At 43.7% G+C, this 17,651-nt stretch overlaps 1 protein-coding gene and 1 long non-coding RNA gene across 2 annotated transcripts in view; one reads left to right on the forward strand and one right to left on the reverse strand.

Moving 5' to 3' along the window:
* Positions 1 to 17,651, reverse strand: part of LOC309350483 — a 300,644-nt gene that overhangs the window by 219,344 nt on the left and 63,649 nt on the right. The window lies entirely within an intron of this gene.
* Positions 1,673 to 17,651, forward strand: part of SCD5 (stearoyl-CoA desaturase 5) — a 43,867-nt gene continuing 27,888 nt past the window's right edge. The window contains exon 1 of the mRNA XM_081877151.1: positions 1,673 to 2,235. Within this exon, the coding sequence (XP_081733277.1) occupies positions 1,995 to 2,235 (241 nt within the window). The 5' untranslated portion in view covers positions 1,673 to 1,994. The remainder of the gene's footprint in view (positions 2,236 to 17,651) is intronic.

Raw genomic sequence — 17,651 nt, forward strand, 5'->3', positions numbered from 1 at the left:
ACTGGACAGATGTTGTCTATGTGCCTTTCACCAAACATAACAGCACCTTCAGAGAAAGTTTAGAGAGGAAATTTCATCCACCAACTGCAACCTAAAATAAACGTTGCATCTTTCCAGTTGCTTCAGGAAGACTTGTTCTTCTGCATTCTATTTTATCTTTAGCCTTCCACCAGTTTCCCCAGGCAGACGTTATGCTTAACGGCTTGTAATTTCCAGGATCCCCTTGAGAACCCTTTTGTAAAAATTGTGTTCCAACGGCGGCCTTCCGGTCTTCACGTACAGAGGCTGATCTGAGGGACAAGTTACATATTTTGTGTGTGAAAAGATCAGCAATTTCACATTTGAGCTCTTTTGAGAACTCTTGGGTGTATGATTTCACAGAGCCGTAGAATTGTAGATTTGTCAGTTTTTATTTTGTCAATCGGGCCTAGAGCTTCAACTCTTGTCACAACTAACTGCATCAGTTCTTCATAATCTACATATTCCTGCTGCATATGCTTTATACATCCCAAGCATATGGCATGTATTTGACACTGACTGAAGCAAAACAAAAAAATTGTGGTTGATATAGCTGTTTGGCTCCCAACACTGGCACCATTCCTATATAGCTGTGTGTGTTTGTGTGTTTGTGTGTGTGTGTGTGTGTCCGCCCCCCCTTATTTTCAATATTAAATTGGGACGCTTGCCAATTGATGCTAAAAACCTTCCCACCCTCAGGTTTTTTAAACTGTGTTTTAAACCCAGACTGTTTCATGCTGTCTCTGTTGTAATGGTCTTATTTTTTATTTTATTTTTGCTGTCTCCTATTCCTTGCTGCTGGTTTCAATCATGATATATTATATTTGTTTAAGCACGGTTTTGTTTGTAAGCCGCCCAGGGAATAATCATTGAAGGGTGGCTATAGAGAGGGTGTAGCTGTGTGTTCTTAAAAGACTCAGGTCTTCAGAACTCATTGGCTGAAAATGTTCCTGTCATATGCTAATGTATACTTAGAAACATATACCACTCATAGAGATGCAAATGTAGGCCTCTGAGCAAATTTAAGCTGGCGGGTGATTGGGGTCCCAGGAACCCTGTAAGCAAGTTGTGGTGGGTTGTGTTGTTGTTGTTTTTTGGTATGGGGTTTTGTTTTGTTTTTCCAAAGGAGAGGAAGAAAATCTGGAGCTTTGCACAAAAGATCCTGGGCTTTACCTCCCTAACTCTACCCCTAACAATGGCCCCAGTCAGCTAAGAGCAGCAACGCTAAAATGCACCATTTAAAACAGTGACTAAACTGGGGTCAACATCTCTTTGAACCCAAGGCCTTAAGGGAGAAGTCCTTTTGTTGTCGGCTGCATGTGCTGAAGGATTTTAGATACCCATTCAGCAATTTAACAGAGAGAGAGAGATCGAGAGACCCCACAGCTCCCACACAAAGACCTGGGGGGGCGGGGGGCTTTTCTGCAATAAGTTGGCTTTGAACGTGCTATATATCAAACGCACCTTTCTTTGTTGGACGGAGACTATATCTCTCTATTCAGTCTGGCCAATGTGTGGCAATAGTAGACAGGGATGCTGTGTATGTCTCTTCCCCCCCAACCCCCTTTAAGAGCGCCGCATCTGATTCTGATTGGCTGTAACTATGCAGGTCTTTTCCTCTCCTTCTCTTTCTCCCTCCCTCCCTCTTTTTTTCATTCTCTGTTGCTGTGCGGAATTTGGCTCCGGAGCAGCAGCAGCAGCATGGACGAGAGGCCAGCAACAGATGCTGCCGCCGCTGCCCAGCGACCAGGCTCCCGCCGGTAGACCGTAGCCCCAGAGCAAAGTGCTGGGAAGGAGGAAGGGGAATCTTTAAAAAGGAAAGGGGTTTTTATTTATTTTAAAAAAGCAAACTCAGAAGTAAAGGAAGGGAGAAACCTGAGCCTAAAAGAGAGAAGGAAAAAGGGGGTAGTGGGGAGAGAAACAAGAGCCAAAGTAAAAGGAAAGAGAGGGCATCTCTCCCCGTCTGCCCTTCGGCCATGTCCAAGCCCGTCGAGGAAGAGGCCAAGATGCCCCCCTCTTCTTCTTCTTCTTCCTCCTCCTCCGGCGAGGGGAGAGATGGCAGCTCCGCGGACCCAGCGCCCGAGAGGAGCCCCGGGAAAGTTGGGCAGAGGCAGGAGATCGTCTGGAGGAATGTCATCCTCATGGCTCTGCTGCACGTCGGGGCGGCGTATTCCCTGGTCCTCATCCCCAGAGCGCATCTCTTCACCCTGATGTGGGGTAAGTGGCTCCCCTTCTCACTGCCACCCCCCATTCCCCCCCATCACCAGAGATTTCAGTGTTTTTCCCTTTATACAAGGGATGTTGTTGTTTTGTCTGCCTGTTCCCCAGGGGATTAATTCATAATGCAGGCCTCCTTTCCCCCCCATGTCAGGGTTCCCCCCCCCCAGAGGACCAGTTGTGTGGGTGTGGGTGCTTTTCTCTTTTAAAAATGATATATTTCTCGCCCACTTCGGTGGTTTTGAAAGTTCTGCATCCGCTCCACCATCCTAAGCTTTGGGCTGTTGTTTCCTTTTGCAAGATCAAACTCTGTTGATGCATCCAGTCGCCACCCTCTGCTTTGTCCTTTGAACATTTCCAAATGTCAAATGCGCTCCCCGATTTTGCTGCTAGGTGGGTAGGAGCGCGGAAATGGAAGGCAGCCCATCCATTAAGCACCTTGCTTGTTTAGACAAAAGAACGGCTCATAGGTATGCCCTGTGCAATAGCTGGTCTTGTGAACGCCAGTGGCGTAGCGTGGGTTGTCAGCACCCGGGGCAAGGCAAGTAATTTGCGCCCCCTAACCCGTGGATTTGCGCCCCCTAACCCTAACCCCCAGATGTTGCGCCCGGTGTGGCCGGCCCCCCCTGCACCCCCACGCTACGCCACTGGTGAACGCCCACTTAGAGATTGCACGGGCTGTGCTGGGTGAGATACAGGCTGTAGTAGCAGCTGAGTAGCCCTGGGGTAAAGCAGTGGTAACTTATATGTATATAGCTTCTCTTACAAGCATATGAGTGGGGAGGGGGTTTCTGCATGTGTTTAAGAGGGAGGGAACTCAATGTGTTTGCAGAGGATTCTAACAGAAAACAGCATTAAAATCACCATGCCAGGAACTGGAGGCCCACTGCAAGACATCCTTCTACTGTTCTGGATGCAAGGTTCAAAATGCAAAGACTTCTTTATAGTGCAAGGAGTGGTCCCTGGTGTGCTGATCCTATAGGTTCAAGGGATTTTAAAGTAATTTGCATTTAGGACCAGCGTGTTTAAGTTGTCCTGTATTTTTGACCCGCCAGCCTGAATCCAGCTTACTTTGTAGGGTCACTTCTGTTATCCTCCGCATGACCCCCCCCCCAAATCACGAGCAGGGCTGAAGAAAGAGAGAAGCGCTGTCTAACCAAGGTGCTGGACCAGTGCAACGATTGAGAATTGTTAGGGCTTAGCATCGCACAGGATCAGGCCACAGTGGTCCCAAATAGATGCATTCCCTGCAGCGACAAAGGATTATTCTCCCACTCTGCCTTGTGAATCACACTCTGCCTGGTGTGTTCGCATCGCCTTGCTTCTAATGTATCTTGCACAGAGATACGGTTTGCCTGCTTCTGCTAGAGCTAGAAGTGAGGATTCGGTTTCAGCCAGCGCTAACCACGGAAGCCATGTTCACCAACAGCACTCTCATCCTTAGAGCGGACTCTCCCCGCCCCCTTACACCAAGCAAGCTGCAGGAAGAAAATAGTTTCTCTGTGCATGAGCAGTGTGCTTTTCCCTTGCCAGGCAACCAGTTCTCGTGCATCTAAGATTATTATTATTATTCCTTATTCAGACGGTGCTTTGCAGATGGATATAAGCACAAATCAGTTCCTGCCCCGAGGAGATTACAGTCAATACTTCTGCAATAGGGAAAGCATCAAAAGGGAGAGAGGTGGAGGTAATAAAAAATAAACCAGGGCTGTAGTCCAAAACATTGGAGAAGGATGAAGGAAAAAAATTCAGGTGCATGCTTCAGGTTTAGTTTTAGTTAAGGATGAGACTTAAGAGGCTCCAGGTGAAAACTTTAATGGCAATGGTGGTTTTTATGGAGCAAAATGAAGGAGACAGAACTTCCAGGTGAGTGAGGACCTTTTCCCAGTAGCTTTTCAACCCCTGGCTTTGCTGCTGGAAAACTAAGCACAGCCCAATGTCATTGCCTGCAAACAGTTCCCCTTGTAATGCCCTCTGGCGCAATGACATTGTGAACCTCCTCTGGCTTGCCTTTTCCCCTCTCCTCCCATTCTCAGCTGTATTGCTTGATAGTGCAACATTCACCTGGGATCTTTTCTCGAGCCCAGCGGCTCCAGAGCTGCGACACCAGAGGCTGCCCAGTTTAATTTCCAAGCCCTCTTTGTTTCTTCTGAATAGACCTCTCTCACCCGCCCCCTTCCACTATCACGTGCAGAAATGGTGAAGCCTAGAAAAAGTCTCTTACACACCGATGTTTCCAAATGCGAAGACTGACGCTTCATCTTCACATTGAATGCTTGAGAAGCTTTTTTAAAAAGGTGCTTTTTTAAAAAAGGAAGAGTGATAGTCAGTATGACAGCTATACTCTCTCTGCAAATCAATGCCATTTTGTTTTTGCTTGTATTCTATTCTATTGGTAGTTGAAAAGTGATTTAGTTGGTGAACAGAAAGTTGCACATTCCCCCTCTCCAGTAGTGAAGTGCACTGCAAACTCACTGTATTTTTTTGAAGGGGGGGGGGAGAAAAAGCTGTTTTGCTTGCTGCAAAACTACCTCTACCTAATCCTTTGTGCGGACTAGATATTGTGCTATTGCCTCCGAATCAGTCCTAGAGGAATGCACAACAAAAAGCCTCAGTACCCCCATTTTACAGATAGAGGAAGCTGAGTCTGTTTGGTGAATCACTCGCTCAGGGGACATCCATCAATATTCTAGCTAAATAGGAATTTGAACTCCGGATCTGGCATAAGGTGTCACTGGCATGGTGACAACACCCAGCTTTGCCTCTCTTTTTCATCTGAGTTAGATGAGGAAGTGGGAGTATTGAATCAGCGTCTGGGATCAGAAATAGATTGGATGAGAGGCGATAAACAGCAGCTTCAGTCCTGACAAGACAGATGCATTATTTGGTGCGTGTTTTGTCTAACCAGGAGAGAGATGTTCAGCTTGTTCAGGGAGGGGCTACAGCCCCCCTAAAGGACCAAGCTGGTAGCCAGGGAGTGCAGGTAGTTCCAGTTTTGTCAAGCAAAAGGCAGGACCAGCACAATATATTTTACTGCTTGAGGCAAACGACAACATGCCCGCCACAATCCCAAGTATGGAAGCCAACTAGATTGCCAGCTGAATCTGACTTCAGCTCTGGCAGTAACATTCAAGGGCACCAAACTAGCTTACTGTCATGGACTGGATGGAAGCAGAGGAGTGGGGGCGGGCACCAGCTGGGGAACCCCCAGGGGAAGAAGGCTCAGAGCCAGGGGATTGGTGTTGGGATGACGATGAGTGGTCAGAGGTAGAAGAGGGGGCAGACCGGGAGGAGGAGGTATCAGAAGCTGGAGAGGCAACAGGCTTTAGTGAGCAGGAAGAGGCTAGGGCAGAAAGCAGTCCAGAACCAGAGACAGGAGAGGAGGGGGACCAGGATACAGAGACGAGGCAGGTTGCTGAAGAATCCAGGGATTCTCCCCCTCCTTCTGTGACCAGATCCCCTCTCTCCTGGTCTCCCAGAACACAGAGAGGAATGAAGAGGGTGGAGCAATGAGAGAATAGATGAAGGAGCCTGAGATTGCTTGAGAAGGACCTGGGAGAGGAGGAGCTTTAGAGAGCAGTGGGAAGGCAGGGACCTTCAGTCCTTGCAACTGCCTCACTGAGGCAAGATCTATGGGGAAGGCCTGCACTGTTTTGGTTTCTTTGAATAAAGCGTTCACTTCACTGACTCCAGGTGATTTATTGCTGACTTATGCCTGACTCCTGACACTTACTGAAAGCAGAACAAGTAACTTTGGCACACAGAGCCGTCCTCTAGCTGAGGGAACAGCAGGGGTGAAGGGAGTGGCTACCACTGCTCCCCCCCCCCCCAGCATCTTCCGCCTGAGGCAGTTGTCTCACTCTGCCTAATACTAGGGCCGGAGGTCCGTTCTTAACCTGAAACTGTTCTTTACCTGAAGCATCACTTTAGCTAATGGGGCCTCCTGCTGCCGCTGTGCCGCTCCCACGTGATTTCTGTTCTCATCCTGAAGCAAAGTTCTTAACCTGAGGTACTATTTCTGGGTTAGCAGAGTCTGTAACCTGAAGCGCCTGTAACCTGAAGCATCTGTAACCCAAGGTACCACTGTATTGCAATGCATTTTTATAGAGCAGCCGCCTTTGAGAACATCTCAGAAACTTGGGTTGGTCTGAACCACGGCTGCTCCTGGGTTACTGACTTAGAGGTACATTCAGATGTTGCATTAGTTTTCCTGATTATGCCAACCCTTCTGTTCCATTTTCTAACATTCCTTTCCCACTGCGGCACCTGATGCATTGTGGAACTGTGGCTTTTTGACTGATACAGCGACGGCACATTGCGCTAAATTTCATTCACACCAGCGGGCATGTTGGGGCACAACAATGAACGTTGCTACTCCCTCACCCTTTCTGCCCCTGTGGGCTTCTGCTCTCCCATGAAAACTGCAGGAATGCTGGTATATACCTCCCTGTAGGCTATAGAAGCTGTGATATATTGCTGAGTTATGTCTATGTCTCAGCCAGAAAATATAGCCAGAGACATTTTGGCAAATTTAAAAGATCCAACTGGACAGACATTTTACCCCGATAAAGAGGACGTATTCAGAAGCATTACTAAGTGCAGAGAAAAAGGAAAACCAGTTTCCCTAAAGCCTCCTCTTTTGTTCTGCTAACGGAGAACATTAAGAGTTGCCTTGCTGAATCAGACCGTTTTATTTCCAAGATTAATCAGCCAGATGCAATGTTGGCACACAGATTTGGAAACGGCACCCTGTCTAGACCAGGAAGACTGCACCAAGTGGGAACATTGTTAGGGAGAGTGGACTCTGGCAAATCACCAGCCTTGCCACAATTTGGAGCTGACCTTAGGAAGATGCTTCTGGGCCCTTTCAAATAAGCTATAAAGGTGACTTGCGAAGTTCAACTAACTTCTTCTTTGAAGGCAGCCCAAAGTCAGGTGTCCAGAATCTTCTTCTTTTTTTAATACATTTTTATTAGTTTCAACATATAAATTATAAAACATACCACACAATTTATTACAGATACAATCTTATTGGACTTCCATCAGCACCTCTGATGACCTTCCGTCTTATCCACTTCTTATGTATTTCTTAACTTTATATTGTCTTTACATCTCTTAACCTACCATCACCCCTTCTCCATTTTTACAATACTTCCAATAATACTCCTCACAGAACTTCTTGCAAACCTACAAATGTCATCTGGTCATCACAAATACTTTTCAAATAGTTCGTAAATTTACTCCAGTCTTCGGTAAATTTCTGGTCTCTCTGGTTTCAGATCCTTCCTGTTAATTTGTCTAATTCTGCATAGTCCATTAACTTCATCCTCCATTCTTCAATAGTTGGAATTTCTTCTTGTTTCCATTTTTGGGCCAGTAGTATTCTAGCTGCTGTGTCCAGAATCTTACTGCCTCTGAACATGAAGTTCTGCTTGGCTGATGAGAAGCCATGGAGAGAGTTGTCCTCCATGAAGTTGTCGTAGCTTAGGGGCCATCACCATGGCTTGCCTAAACAAAAGATGTTTTAAGCAGGTGCCACAATAAAGACCAGTGAATGCTCCAGACTGATGCCAGTTGGCTAGGCAGGGAGTCCCAAAGTGTTTCAATAGGCGGGGAGTTCCAAAGACTGATTTCTCACAAATGCAGAATGAGTGGAACGTATAACAGCGCCAGTTCCACAAATCTGAGCAGTTGAATAGCCATATATGGCAGACCTGTAGTAATTCCAGTGATGAGTATATTTGTTTGTCTCTTCATTTATTTATTTATTTTTAATTAATTCAGAGGATGGAAGTCTAGGAGTCCAGTCAAATAAAATAACAACTGATAGGCTTTAGATATTCCATAAATTAATTCTTAATTATGGGAAGAAATGATTCTTGGTTTTTTTCCTGGTCATTTTGAAACCTGAACCTACAGCTTCATCATTAGGCAAAAGGGAGTTCAAAGATTACAATAGAGGAAGGAACATTTCTTTCTGCAATTTTTTTTAAAAAGCAAAGGCTTGGTGTTATTTCCTTAGGCTAAAGGGAAAGTCACGATTAATTTACGTTACCCTTAACAAAAAAAAGATAAATGATAGAAAAACAAAAACAAAAGTTACATCGGATTTATGAAGTCAAAGTAGGATTGCAACGCATTGTAAAGCAAATGGCAAAGCATTAATATGCCATAATTTGCAAATTAATAATTTGCATATTTATCATGCAGAGCTGCATTCGAGTGTACAGTATTTGCATTTGTCAAAATAGATCGCAGGTAGCAAAATAAACATCTGGAATGGAGGCATTTTAAGCTGAGTGGCCTCAACCACGGATGCTATACTTACAAGATTCTTGCTGTGAGGAGGGGCTTGAGCTACCCATCACTTTCATCACCTGTTTATCAACAGTGAGAGAGCCTCTTATCTTTCTGTACCAAAGTTTTATAGTAACTGCCGTTCACTTTTCCTGTGTATGAACCATCCCCATGAATGATTACTTCATGCATTCGTTTCTTACACTAGATAATAAAAAAGTTTATTTGTGTAATATCTCCACTTGTTCACACTGGAAAAGTGTCTCATATTGTTATACCATGATGCAGGCAGCTCATTTATCCTAATCTAGTCTTTACAGTGGTACCTTGGTTCTCAATCCGTTCCGGAAATCCGTTCCAAAACCAAAGCGTTCCGAAACCAAGGCACACTTTCCCATAGAAAGTAATGCAAAATGGATCCATCCATTCCAGATTTTTAAAAACAACCCCTGAAACAGCAATTGAACATGAATTTTTCTCTCTAAACAAGACCATTGTTCTATAGAATGAAAGCAATAAACAATGTACTGCAGTCACACAATCAATCAATCAATCAATCAGTAGCAGAACTGGGTTCCACACAGTCACAAAAACCAAACCAAAAGAGCAGTAAAAACAAAAACACAAAATAAATGGCAAAAACAGACAGACCTCAGCATAACACTCAAAACGGAGCACATTTGGCTTAAAAAAAAAAAGCTCGCAAGGCGGAACACTTACTTCTGGGTTTGCAGTGTTTGGGTTCCAAGTTGTTTGAGTGCCAAGGCGTTTGAGAACCAAGGTACCACTGTACTGCATTATTCTTAAGCAACAGCCAAATAATTGGACATGGGGTTTTCCACATTACCAGAGAGCCGGGTTCTCTGTTTTCTCAAGGCTGGAGACAGGAAACTTCAGACATGATTGAATTCAAACTCCTGTGCAGGCTGGGGGTGATGGGAACTGGAGTCTAATAGCACCTGAAACACCACAAATTCCTTATCCCTGGTCAAGTCGTAACATCTTCTCCTTTCCCCCTGAAATAGAAACTTGTTTTCCTTCCAGGAGGAAAGATATTTTCTAATCTCCTCCACCCACTTGCACTCTTGTTGCTATGTCCACGCCTACACTTTTTATTTTGGGAAGATTCTTTCTTGGGAGGTTCTGATGCTGTTTTATCTAGAAAAGAATTAATCGTTAGCTAAAAAATGATTGGCAGCGCATGAATGCAGATCCTATGTTTGTCCTGTACACCAGTTTCTACACATTATCTCATATATGTGTGTGTGTGTGTGTTTTAACATATCATTTTCAACAGTAATTAAACATACTTTTACATCTTATACAATTTTTTGGCTTCCATCAATCTTGTCTGAAAATTTTCCAATCTAATCTCTTAGCATACATTTCTTACTTTCCCTATTACATTTAAGTCTCATAGCTGATATCTCTATCTTTTTCTACTTCGTATATTTCTCCTTACAAAACTTCTTGTAGTCCTACTAGCGTAATTTGTTGATTACAGTTGCTCTTCAAATTGTTGATATACTTCTTCCAACCTTCTGTAAATCTCTGGTCCTGCAGGTTTCGAATCCTTCCTGTCATTTTGTCCAATTCTGCATAGTCCATTAATTTTATCTGCCGTTCTTCTTTTGTCCGTTTCTACACATTATCTCACACCCCCCTTCTCTATCCTGCCTTCGCCCAACTAACAGGTGCTGTCAGAGTTCAAGGAAGCATTCCAGCCAGGTGAAAATACTGAATAATGGTATGAAGGGTGTGGCTGAGGAAGGGGTTTGGCCTGGGAGGGTTCCAAGGTCCATATAGAACGGCGTGGAGGGCCGAATTTGTCTCCTGGGCCTGAAATCCCCCACCTCTGATCTATTGTTTTTCAGTTTCCTCAGACATTTTATGCTGTGTGCTTTCCCTCCTGCAGACACTGGCTCTAGTATGTCCTCTGGGAAGACGGCCAGTCTGGAAAAGGTGCCCTATTCCCACCCATCTCTGATCACCCAGCCTGCCAGTTTAGGTCATAAGTTGGTACAAAATGCAGGTCAGACGGACAAGCCATTCATTCTCCTCTCCCCACTTTAATCTTGGCAGGAGTTTCTTCCACTCAAGGATATATATGGCTTCTTGGAAAAGTTCCCCAGAGAATAAAAAAAAAATGGTCGCCACAGAAAATCCATAGGGGGAAGCATCCCAAGCAAGTATATGTCCTGACCTCAAATATACACTACAGTGGTACCTCGGGTTAAGTACTTAATTTGTTCCGGAGGTCTGTTCTTAACCTGAAACTGTTCTTAACCTGAAGCACCACTTTAGCTAATGGGGCCTCCTGCTGTCGCCGCGCCACCAGAGCACAATTTCTGTTCTTATCCTGAAGCAAAGTTCTTAACCTGAAACACTATTTCTGGATTAGCAGAGTCTGTAACCTGAAGCGTATGTAACCTGAAGCGTATGCAACCTGAGGTACCACTGTAATGTGGTCTGAAGTGGAACTGACTGATTATGAAAGAGTTCTTGGGATCGTGGTGGATAACTCAGTGGAAATGGCCACCCATTGTGTGCAACAGCTGTGAAAAAGGGGGCATCTTATGTTTGGAATCCTCTAACCTAAACCATCCATATACAGTGGTACCTTGGGTTACAGACGCTTCAGGTTACAGACTTTGCTAAGCCAGAAATAGTACCTTGGGTTAAGAACTTTGCTTCAGGATGGGAACAGAAATCGCAGGTGGCGGCAGCGGGAGGCCTCATTAGCTAAAGTGGTGTTTCAGGTTAAGAACAGTTTCAGGTTAAGAACGGACCTCCAGAACGAATTAAGTTCTCAACCCGAGGTACCACTGTACTGCAATGCGTCAACACCTAAAAACTGGACCCACCAGACCCAGATTCCACCCGTTCCCCTGACACACCCACACAAAGGCCGAACTAGTATATGGCACACCTGGAGTTGTGCAGTTATCTCCCCTCTTCTTGGTGTCAATGGGGGGGAATTGAAAATAAGGTTCAATAGAAAGAATTAGAAAATTGAGGTGTCGGAGCAGGGTGTTTCTGCCCTGCCTGGTGCAGGGAAGTGGAAGCATTTCTGTCACAGAATTTCATCATCACCGTAGAATTTCTCTGTTAAGGTCCATAACAAGGACTGAGACCCTCCAAGTGTCCCTATTTTTCAGTGTCAGCCCCAGATTTACAGGAGCCATCCCAGTTTCTGATTTTATCCTGGAATGTCCCATTTTTCCTTACGGCGTCCCTATTTTCATGGGAGAAATATTGGAGGGTGTGGAGTTATGTGACACCCCCCCCCAAGCCAAGGAGATAAGTATGTAACTATACAACCTTTAGAAGACGGGCCTGTATAGGAAAGTTTTTAAATGTTTAATTATGTTTTTACATATGTTGGAAGCCACTCAGAGTGGCTGGGAAAACTCAGTCAAATGGGTGGGATATAAAATTATTGTTATTATTGTTATTTTTTAAGGACATCCCTATTTTCATCAGAGAGATATTGGAGGGTATGTTATTTCTTAACATTTTCTGGTCCATCTCAATGTGAATGGAATGAGAAAATTTCATCCCTGTTCTACCATTTACCACTGGAGGCTGATATTCATAACAGCCCAATGTAAATGGTGAAAAAACTCCTGTGACTTAATCACTTCTAATATTGACATAAATGACCCACTTCTGCCCTCGTATTCACCTTGGGGACAATACTACAGCAGTTAACGCCTACCCAGGACTTACTACAGCCAATAACTTCTGGTGAACCTGATCTTAGATATACTTGGGAGAAAGTAGCAATTCTTTTGTTTCCTGAAGACAAAATAATTCTTTTGTTTCCTGAAGACAAAATCCACCACTTCTGGTCTGAGATCCTCATTGGACAAAAGCAACTCATGTTTGTTTTAACCTTGATGCTGGAACACCACCGAACTCTGCTGATTCTCCTACTGTGAAGAATGCTGAGAGAAAGCAGCTGTAATCTTGTCTAACTTAAGGTCTTTCTTAGTCACATCCTGAAGTCAGCAACGTGTGCGCAGACACCACCGCGTCCTCGATGTCTTCTCTTGATGCTAACAAAGCCTTCTTGCTAGAAACAAGGCAGTGAAGCACAGTTAGTTATAATGCAGGGATCTGCTTTTTATTTTTTATTTAAAATGATATTTTATTAAATTTTTAACAAGAAAAAAGTTACAGGATGATAAACAAAAAACACAAAAAAATACAAAAACCAAAATTTAACATAGAAAGAAAAATAAAAAATAAAAAAATAAATAAAAATCCTTTTTTAAAAATTTCTTACCGTTCATTTACTTATTTTCCTGACTTCCTCACACCTCCCTTTTTTGTATGCCATTTAAAAATTGGTTCAGCAAATTCATACCCTCTTAATTTACCCTTAATTATTTATCCTCACATATTATAGCTTCAAATTTTCGTCTAATATCAATCCATTCTTGCATATTCTTATTTTACCTTATTACTAGAACCACTTCATTTCATTTCAACGTCATTAACATTCAAAAATTTTACAGTGTTTCTGTAGATAGATTTTAAATTTCTTCCAATCTTCTTCCACCAACTCTTCTCCCTGGTCTCGGATTCTGCTAGTCATTTCCGCCATTTCCATATAGTCCATTACTTGCATCTGCTATTCTTCCAAGGTGGGTAGGTCTTGTGTCTTCCAATGCTTTGTGATGAGTATTCTTGCTGCTGCTGTAGCGTACATAAAGAAAGTTCTATCCTTCTTTGGCACCAATTGGCCGACCATGCCCAGGAGAAAGGCCTCTGGTTTCTTCTGGAAAGTATATTTAAATACCTTTTTCATTTCATTATAGATCATCTCCCAGAAAGCCTTAATCCTTGGGCACGTCCACCAAAGGTGAAAGAATGTACCTTCAGTTTCTTTACATTTCCAGCATTTATTATCGGGCAAATGATAAATTTTTGCAAGCTTGACTGGGGTCATGTACCACCTGTACATCATTTTCATAATATTCTCTCTTAGGGCATTACATGCCGTAAATTTCATACCTGTGGTCCACAACTGCTCCCAGTCAGCAAACATAATGTTATGTCCAATATCTTGTGCCCATTTTATCATAGCAGATTTTACCGTTTCATCCTCAGTATTCCATTTCAACAGCAAGTTATACATTCTTGATAGTGTCTTAGCTTTGGGTTCTAACAGTTCTGTTTCTAATTTTGATTTTTCCACCTGGAAGCCAATTTTTTAATCCAAATTGTAAGCCTCCCTTATTTGAAAATAATGAAGCCAGTCTCACACCTTATCTTTAAGCTTCTCATAACTCTGCAATTTCAGTTTGTCACCCTCCTGTTCCAGAATTTCCCAATATTTTGGCCAATTGGCCTCCATATTGAGCTTTTTCAGAGCCTTCGCTTCCATAGGTGATAGCCACCTTGGGGTTTTATTTTCAAGTAAGTCTATGTATTTTATCCAGACATTAAACAGTGCTCTTCTGACAATATGATTTTTAAATGCCTTATGTGCTTTAACCTTGCCATACCACAGATATCTGCTTTTTAAAGTGTGTCGGTTTCCCCCAATGTGTCTTAAGTTTAATGAGAACTACTTGATGTTTATGTGAGTGTTCTTGTTCCTGTGCACAAAGGCCGCCATTTTTACCAAAGGGAAACATAAGATCTGCCCTCTTTAGAGAAGTTTTTAATGTTTGATGTTTTGTTGTGTTTTTAATATTCTGTTGGGAGCTGCCCAGAGTGGCTGGGGAAACCCAGCCAGATGGGCGGGCTATCAATCAATTATAAACGGTCCCCACAAATTCAACTTACCCAGAGCCTCTCTCCCAAACCCTTCCGCTCATAGCAATGCAGTCACAAAAACGGCACAGAAGCTTGGGAACTAGGTTAGGTTGCCATCAGCACTGCTGGTGTCACCCAAGGATGGGGAAACTGCGGTCCTCTAGATGTTGTTGGACTTCAAGTCCCATCAGCACCGGTCAGGTTGGCCAATAGCCAGGGTGATAGGAGTTGTAGTACAAATTTTGGAAGGCCACAGGTTCTTCATCCCTACTATAAAGGCTTCTGGTTCAGGCTGGGACTGTACTGGGGCAAGAATATTCTTTACTCACTGGCATGTTTTCTGGTTCTCTGACTCCCCAAGTTGGGCTCCTGTCTTGACCTGCATTTTTGGCTCCATTCAGTGTCTGCTCACATGGTTCACTTCTGGCATTGTTGGTGCACAACTACAACTGCAGTGGGGCTAGTATGTGTTTGTTGAGTTATGTTTACTGTCAAAATAACACCGGTCTTGAAAGATCTACATTGGCTCCCAGTACGTTTCTGAGCACAATTTAAAGTGTTGGTGCTGACATTGAAAGCCCTAAACGGCCTTGGTCCAGTATACCTGAAGGAGCGTCTCCACCCCCATCGTTCTGCCCAGACACTGAGGTCCAGCACCAAGGGCCTTCTTGGTAGTGGCACCCACCCTTTGGAACATCCTCCCACCAGATGTCAAAGAAAACAACAACTACCAGACTTTTAGAAGACATCTGAAGGCATCCCTGTTTAGGGAAGCTTTTAATGTTTAACAGACCACTGTATTTTAATATTTTGTTGGAAGCTGCCCAGAGTGGCTAGGGAAACCCAGCCAGATGGGCGAGGTATAAATAATAAATTATTATTGTTATTATTATTATTATTATTATTATTATTATTATTATTATTATTATTTTAAAAATATCAATATCCTAGCTCAGGGCCGACCCGTGACACTTTTGGCACCTGAGGCAAACCGCAAAATGGTGCCTTCCCATCAGGGGAGAGAAGGTATGAGTGAAGATTTACAAGGGGAACAAAGTTTGTGTGTGGGGGGGGGATAGTGATTTACATGGTGAACAGGGGTGGGGGGAGAGGTGGGACTGGATTGGGGGCTGCCAGGGAGGAAGCAGATCCTGGCAGCTGTCACGGCCACCATGGCAGCGGCAACAGGCGATGCATTCCTTGGAAGCCAGGCCTGCTGCCCCTGTGAATTCTGCCACCCGAGGCAGTCTTCTCACCTTGCTTGTCTCATGGGTGGGCCGGCCCTTTCCCATCTCTTTCTCGGAGATCATCTACAGGAGCATCGCTGGTTGATTGCCAGGTTGGTGAGGCTCCTTTAGACAACAACAAGAAACCAATCCTTCAATGTCATCGGCCCAGTCTTCTGGAATACTCTGCCAACAGAGAGTCAGCCTTCTGTGCCAACTTTTAAATGCCTGTTTCTTTTCCGTCAGGCTGATGCAGGCAATTAAGAATACATATTTTCATAACAGATTCTGATCTTAACATTTTTACATAGCTTCCGCTGTATGGTTTTATGCATAATTTGTTGCCAGTTGCTCTGATAAAAAAAAAGGAATAGCAATATATAAATATTTTTTTACACATAATAAAGAAACATATATATTTGAAAGCCTAAACATATTATTAGGCTTGTCATACATCAGGAAAATTCCTGATATGTCCTGGGTGTAAAAATGGCGTAAGGGGGAGAATTTGACTGAACTGGCAAAATGTCAGGGAAAACCCGTATGTATGGAAGTTTCCCCCCCAAAAAGCTGAACAATTTGGGTTTGTTCCCCTCAAAAAACAGCTCAACAACTTTGTGGGTGTCAGGCATTTTACTTCTTGAAATGTGGCAACCCTAAAACATATACTGTACAGTGGTACCTCAGGTTACATACGCTTCAGGTTACATACGCTTCAGGTTACAGACTCCACTAACCCAGAAATAGTACCTCGGGTTAAGAACTTTGCTTCAGGATGAGAACAGAAATTGTGCTCCGGTGGCGCGGCAGCAGCGGGAGGCCCCCATTAGCTAAAGTGGTGCTTCAGGTTAAGAACAGCTTCAGGTTAAGAACGGACCTCCGGAACGAATTAAGTACTTAACCTGAGGTACCACTGTATTTCCAAAAAGCCAACAAAAAATGTAACTCTACCCGAAACTGATAGTCAGCAGGCAGGTCTCAAGAGCTTTGTGGTATCAACTTCCTCCGTGGTGTGTGTGTGTCTTTGTGTGTCTTTGTGTGTCTTTTATGCAGGAAGACAATGGCCCCTGTGTTCTTTGATCCCCTCACGGATGATGACTCTCTTTCACTCTCTGTAATTTATCTTCTCTCCCTGATTTCGGTAGCTGTTTGAGCCTCCGTATGAAAGGCTGTAGCTCCCACTTTTCCTTTAATGAGATCTGATTCGCCACATTTTTAGTGTGGCAGAGAAGCCTGAGCGGGGGATGCGGTGAGAGGCGGTCCATTTTGGTTGGGAAGCTTGCTTTGATGGAAATCAAACATGGAGCATTTTTTTAAAAAAACAACAAAAACCCCAAAACACAGGGGAGCTGGAGATAAATACAGCATTAAAAGAGCCGGCTTCAGACCAGATGTAATTATGTTTCATGCGTTGCACCTATATATACCTCTGCCCAGAAAATTGGTTCTGCAAGCCGAGGGTGTAATTACACATTATCCATCGTTCTTTCCATTATTCTTTTTTATGGACTTTGATCCCGCCACTCACATCTTACACAATGCAGCCGTGGAAGATGCAATTTGAAAAGGAAGGCGTGTTTTTGCAAAAGAACAGCTTTTTAAGCTTTTCCAACTCGTACTGTTTTCCTGCTAAAACATCCCTCCCTCCTCTACAGCAGCTTTTAGTCTTGCTGAGGAATTTTTATTTATTTATTTATGATTGTATTTATATGACACTGTTGCAAGAATTTATGTATAGGTTGCGGGGGGCTCGCCCCTCCAGCAGATATCATGCACATGCAGCCCATTACCAAAATCAGCACAATCACTTTTGAGACTTTTGTGATTTGTCCCCACAAAACACTTCATCACAGTTTCTTCCTAGCTATTCAAAGGGCCTCTGCTGCACAATACCAAATGTAAGAATTCACTGATAAATGTATCTATGTACTGGCTCACTGGGAAAACTTCAGAAATTCATATAGACATGTGAGCTCAGCTACTCAGCAGCCCCTCTGCCTGAGTGATAATTCCTGGCATCCTGATACCTGAGTGCCAGGCAGGTAGCCATTCCAGAAATAACAAACCTAGATGAAGACAAAAGGGTGTGATTAACTTGGCTGGGAAACAGGGAAATGTAAATATCTC

The sequence above is a fragment of the Podarcis erhardii genome, assembly GCF_964252035.2.
Source record: "Podarcis erhardii genome assembly, chromosome: 9".
Taxonomy (NCBI): domain Eukaryota; kingdom Metazoa; phylum Chordata; class Lepidosauria; order Squamata; family Lacertidae; genus Podarcis; species Podarcis erhardii.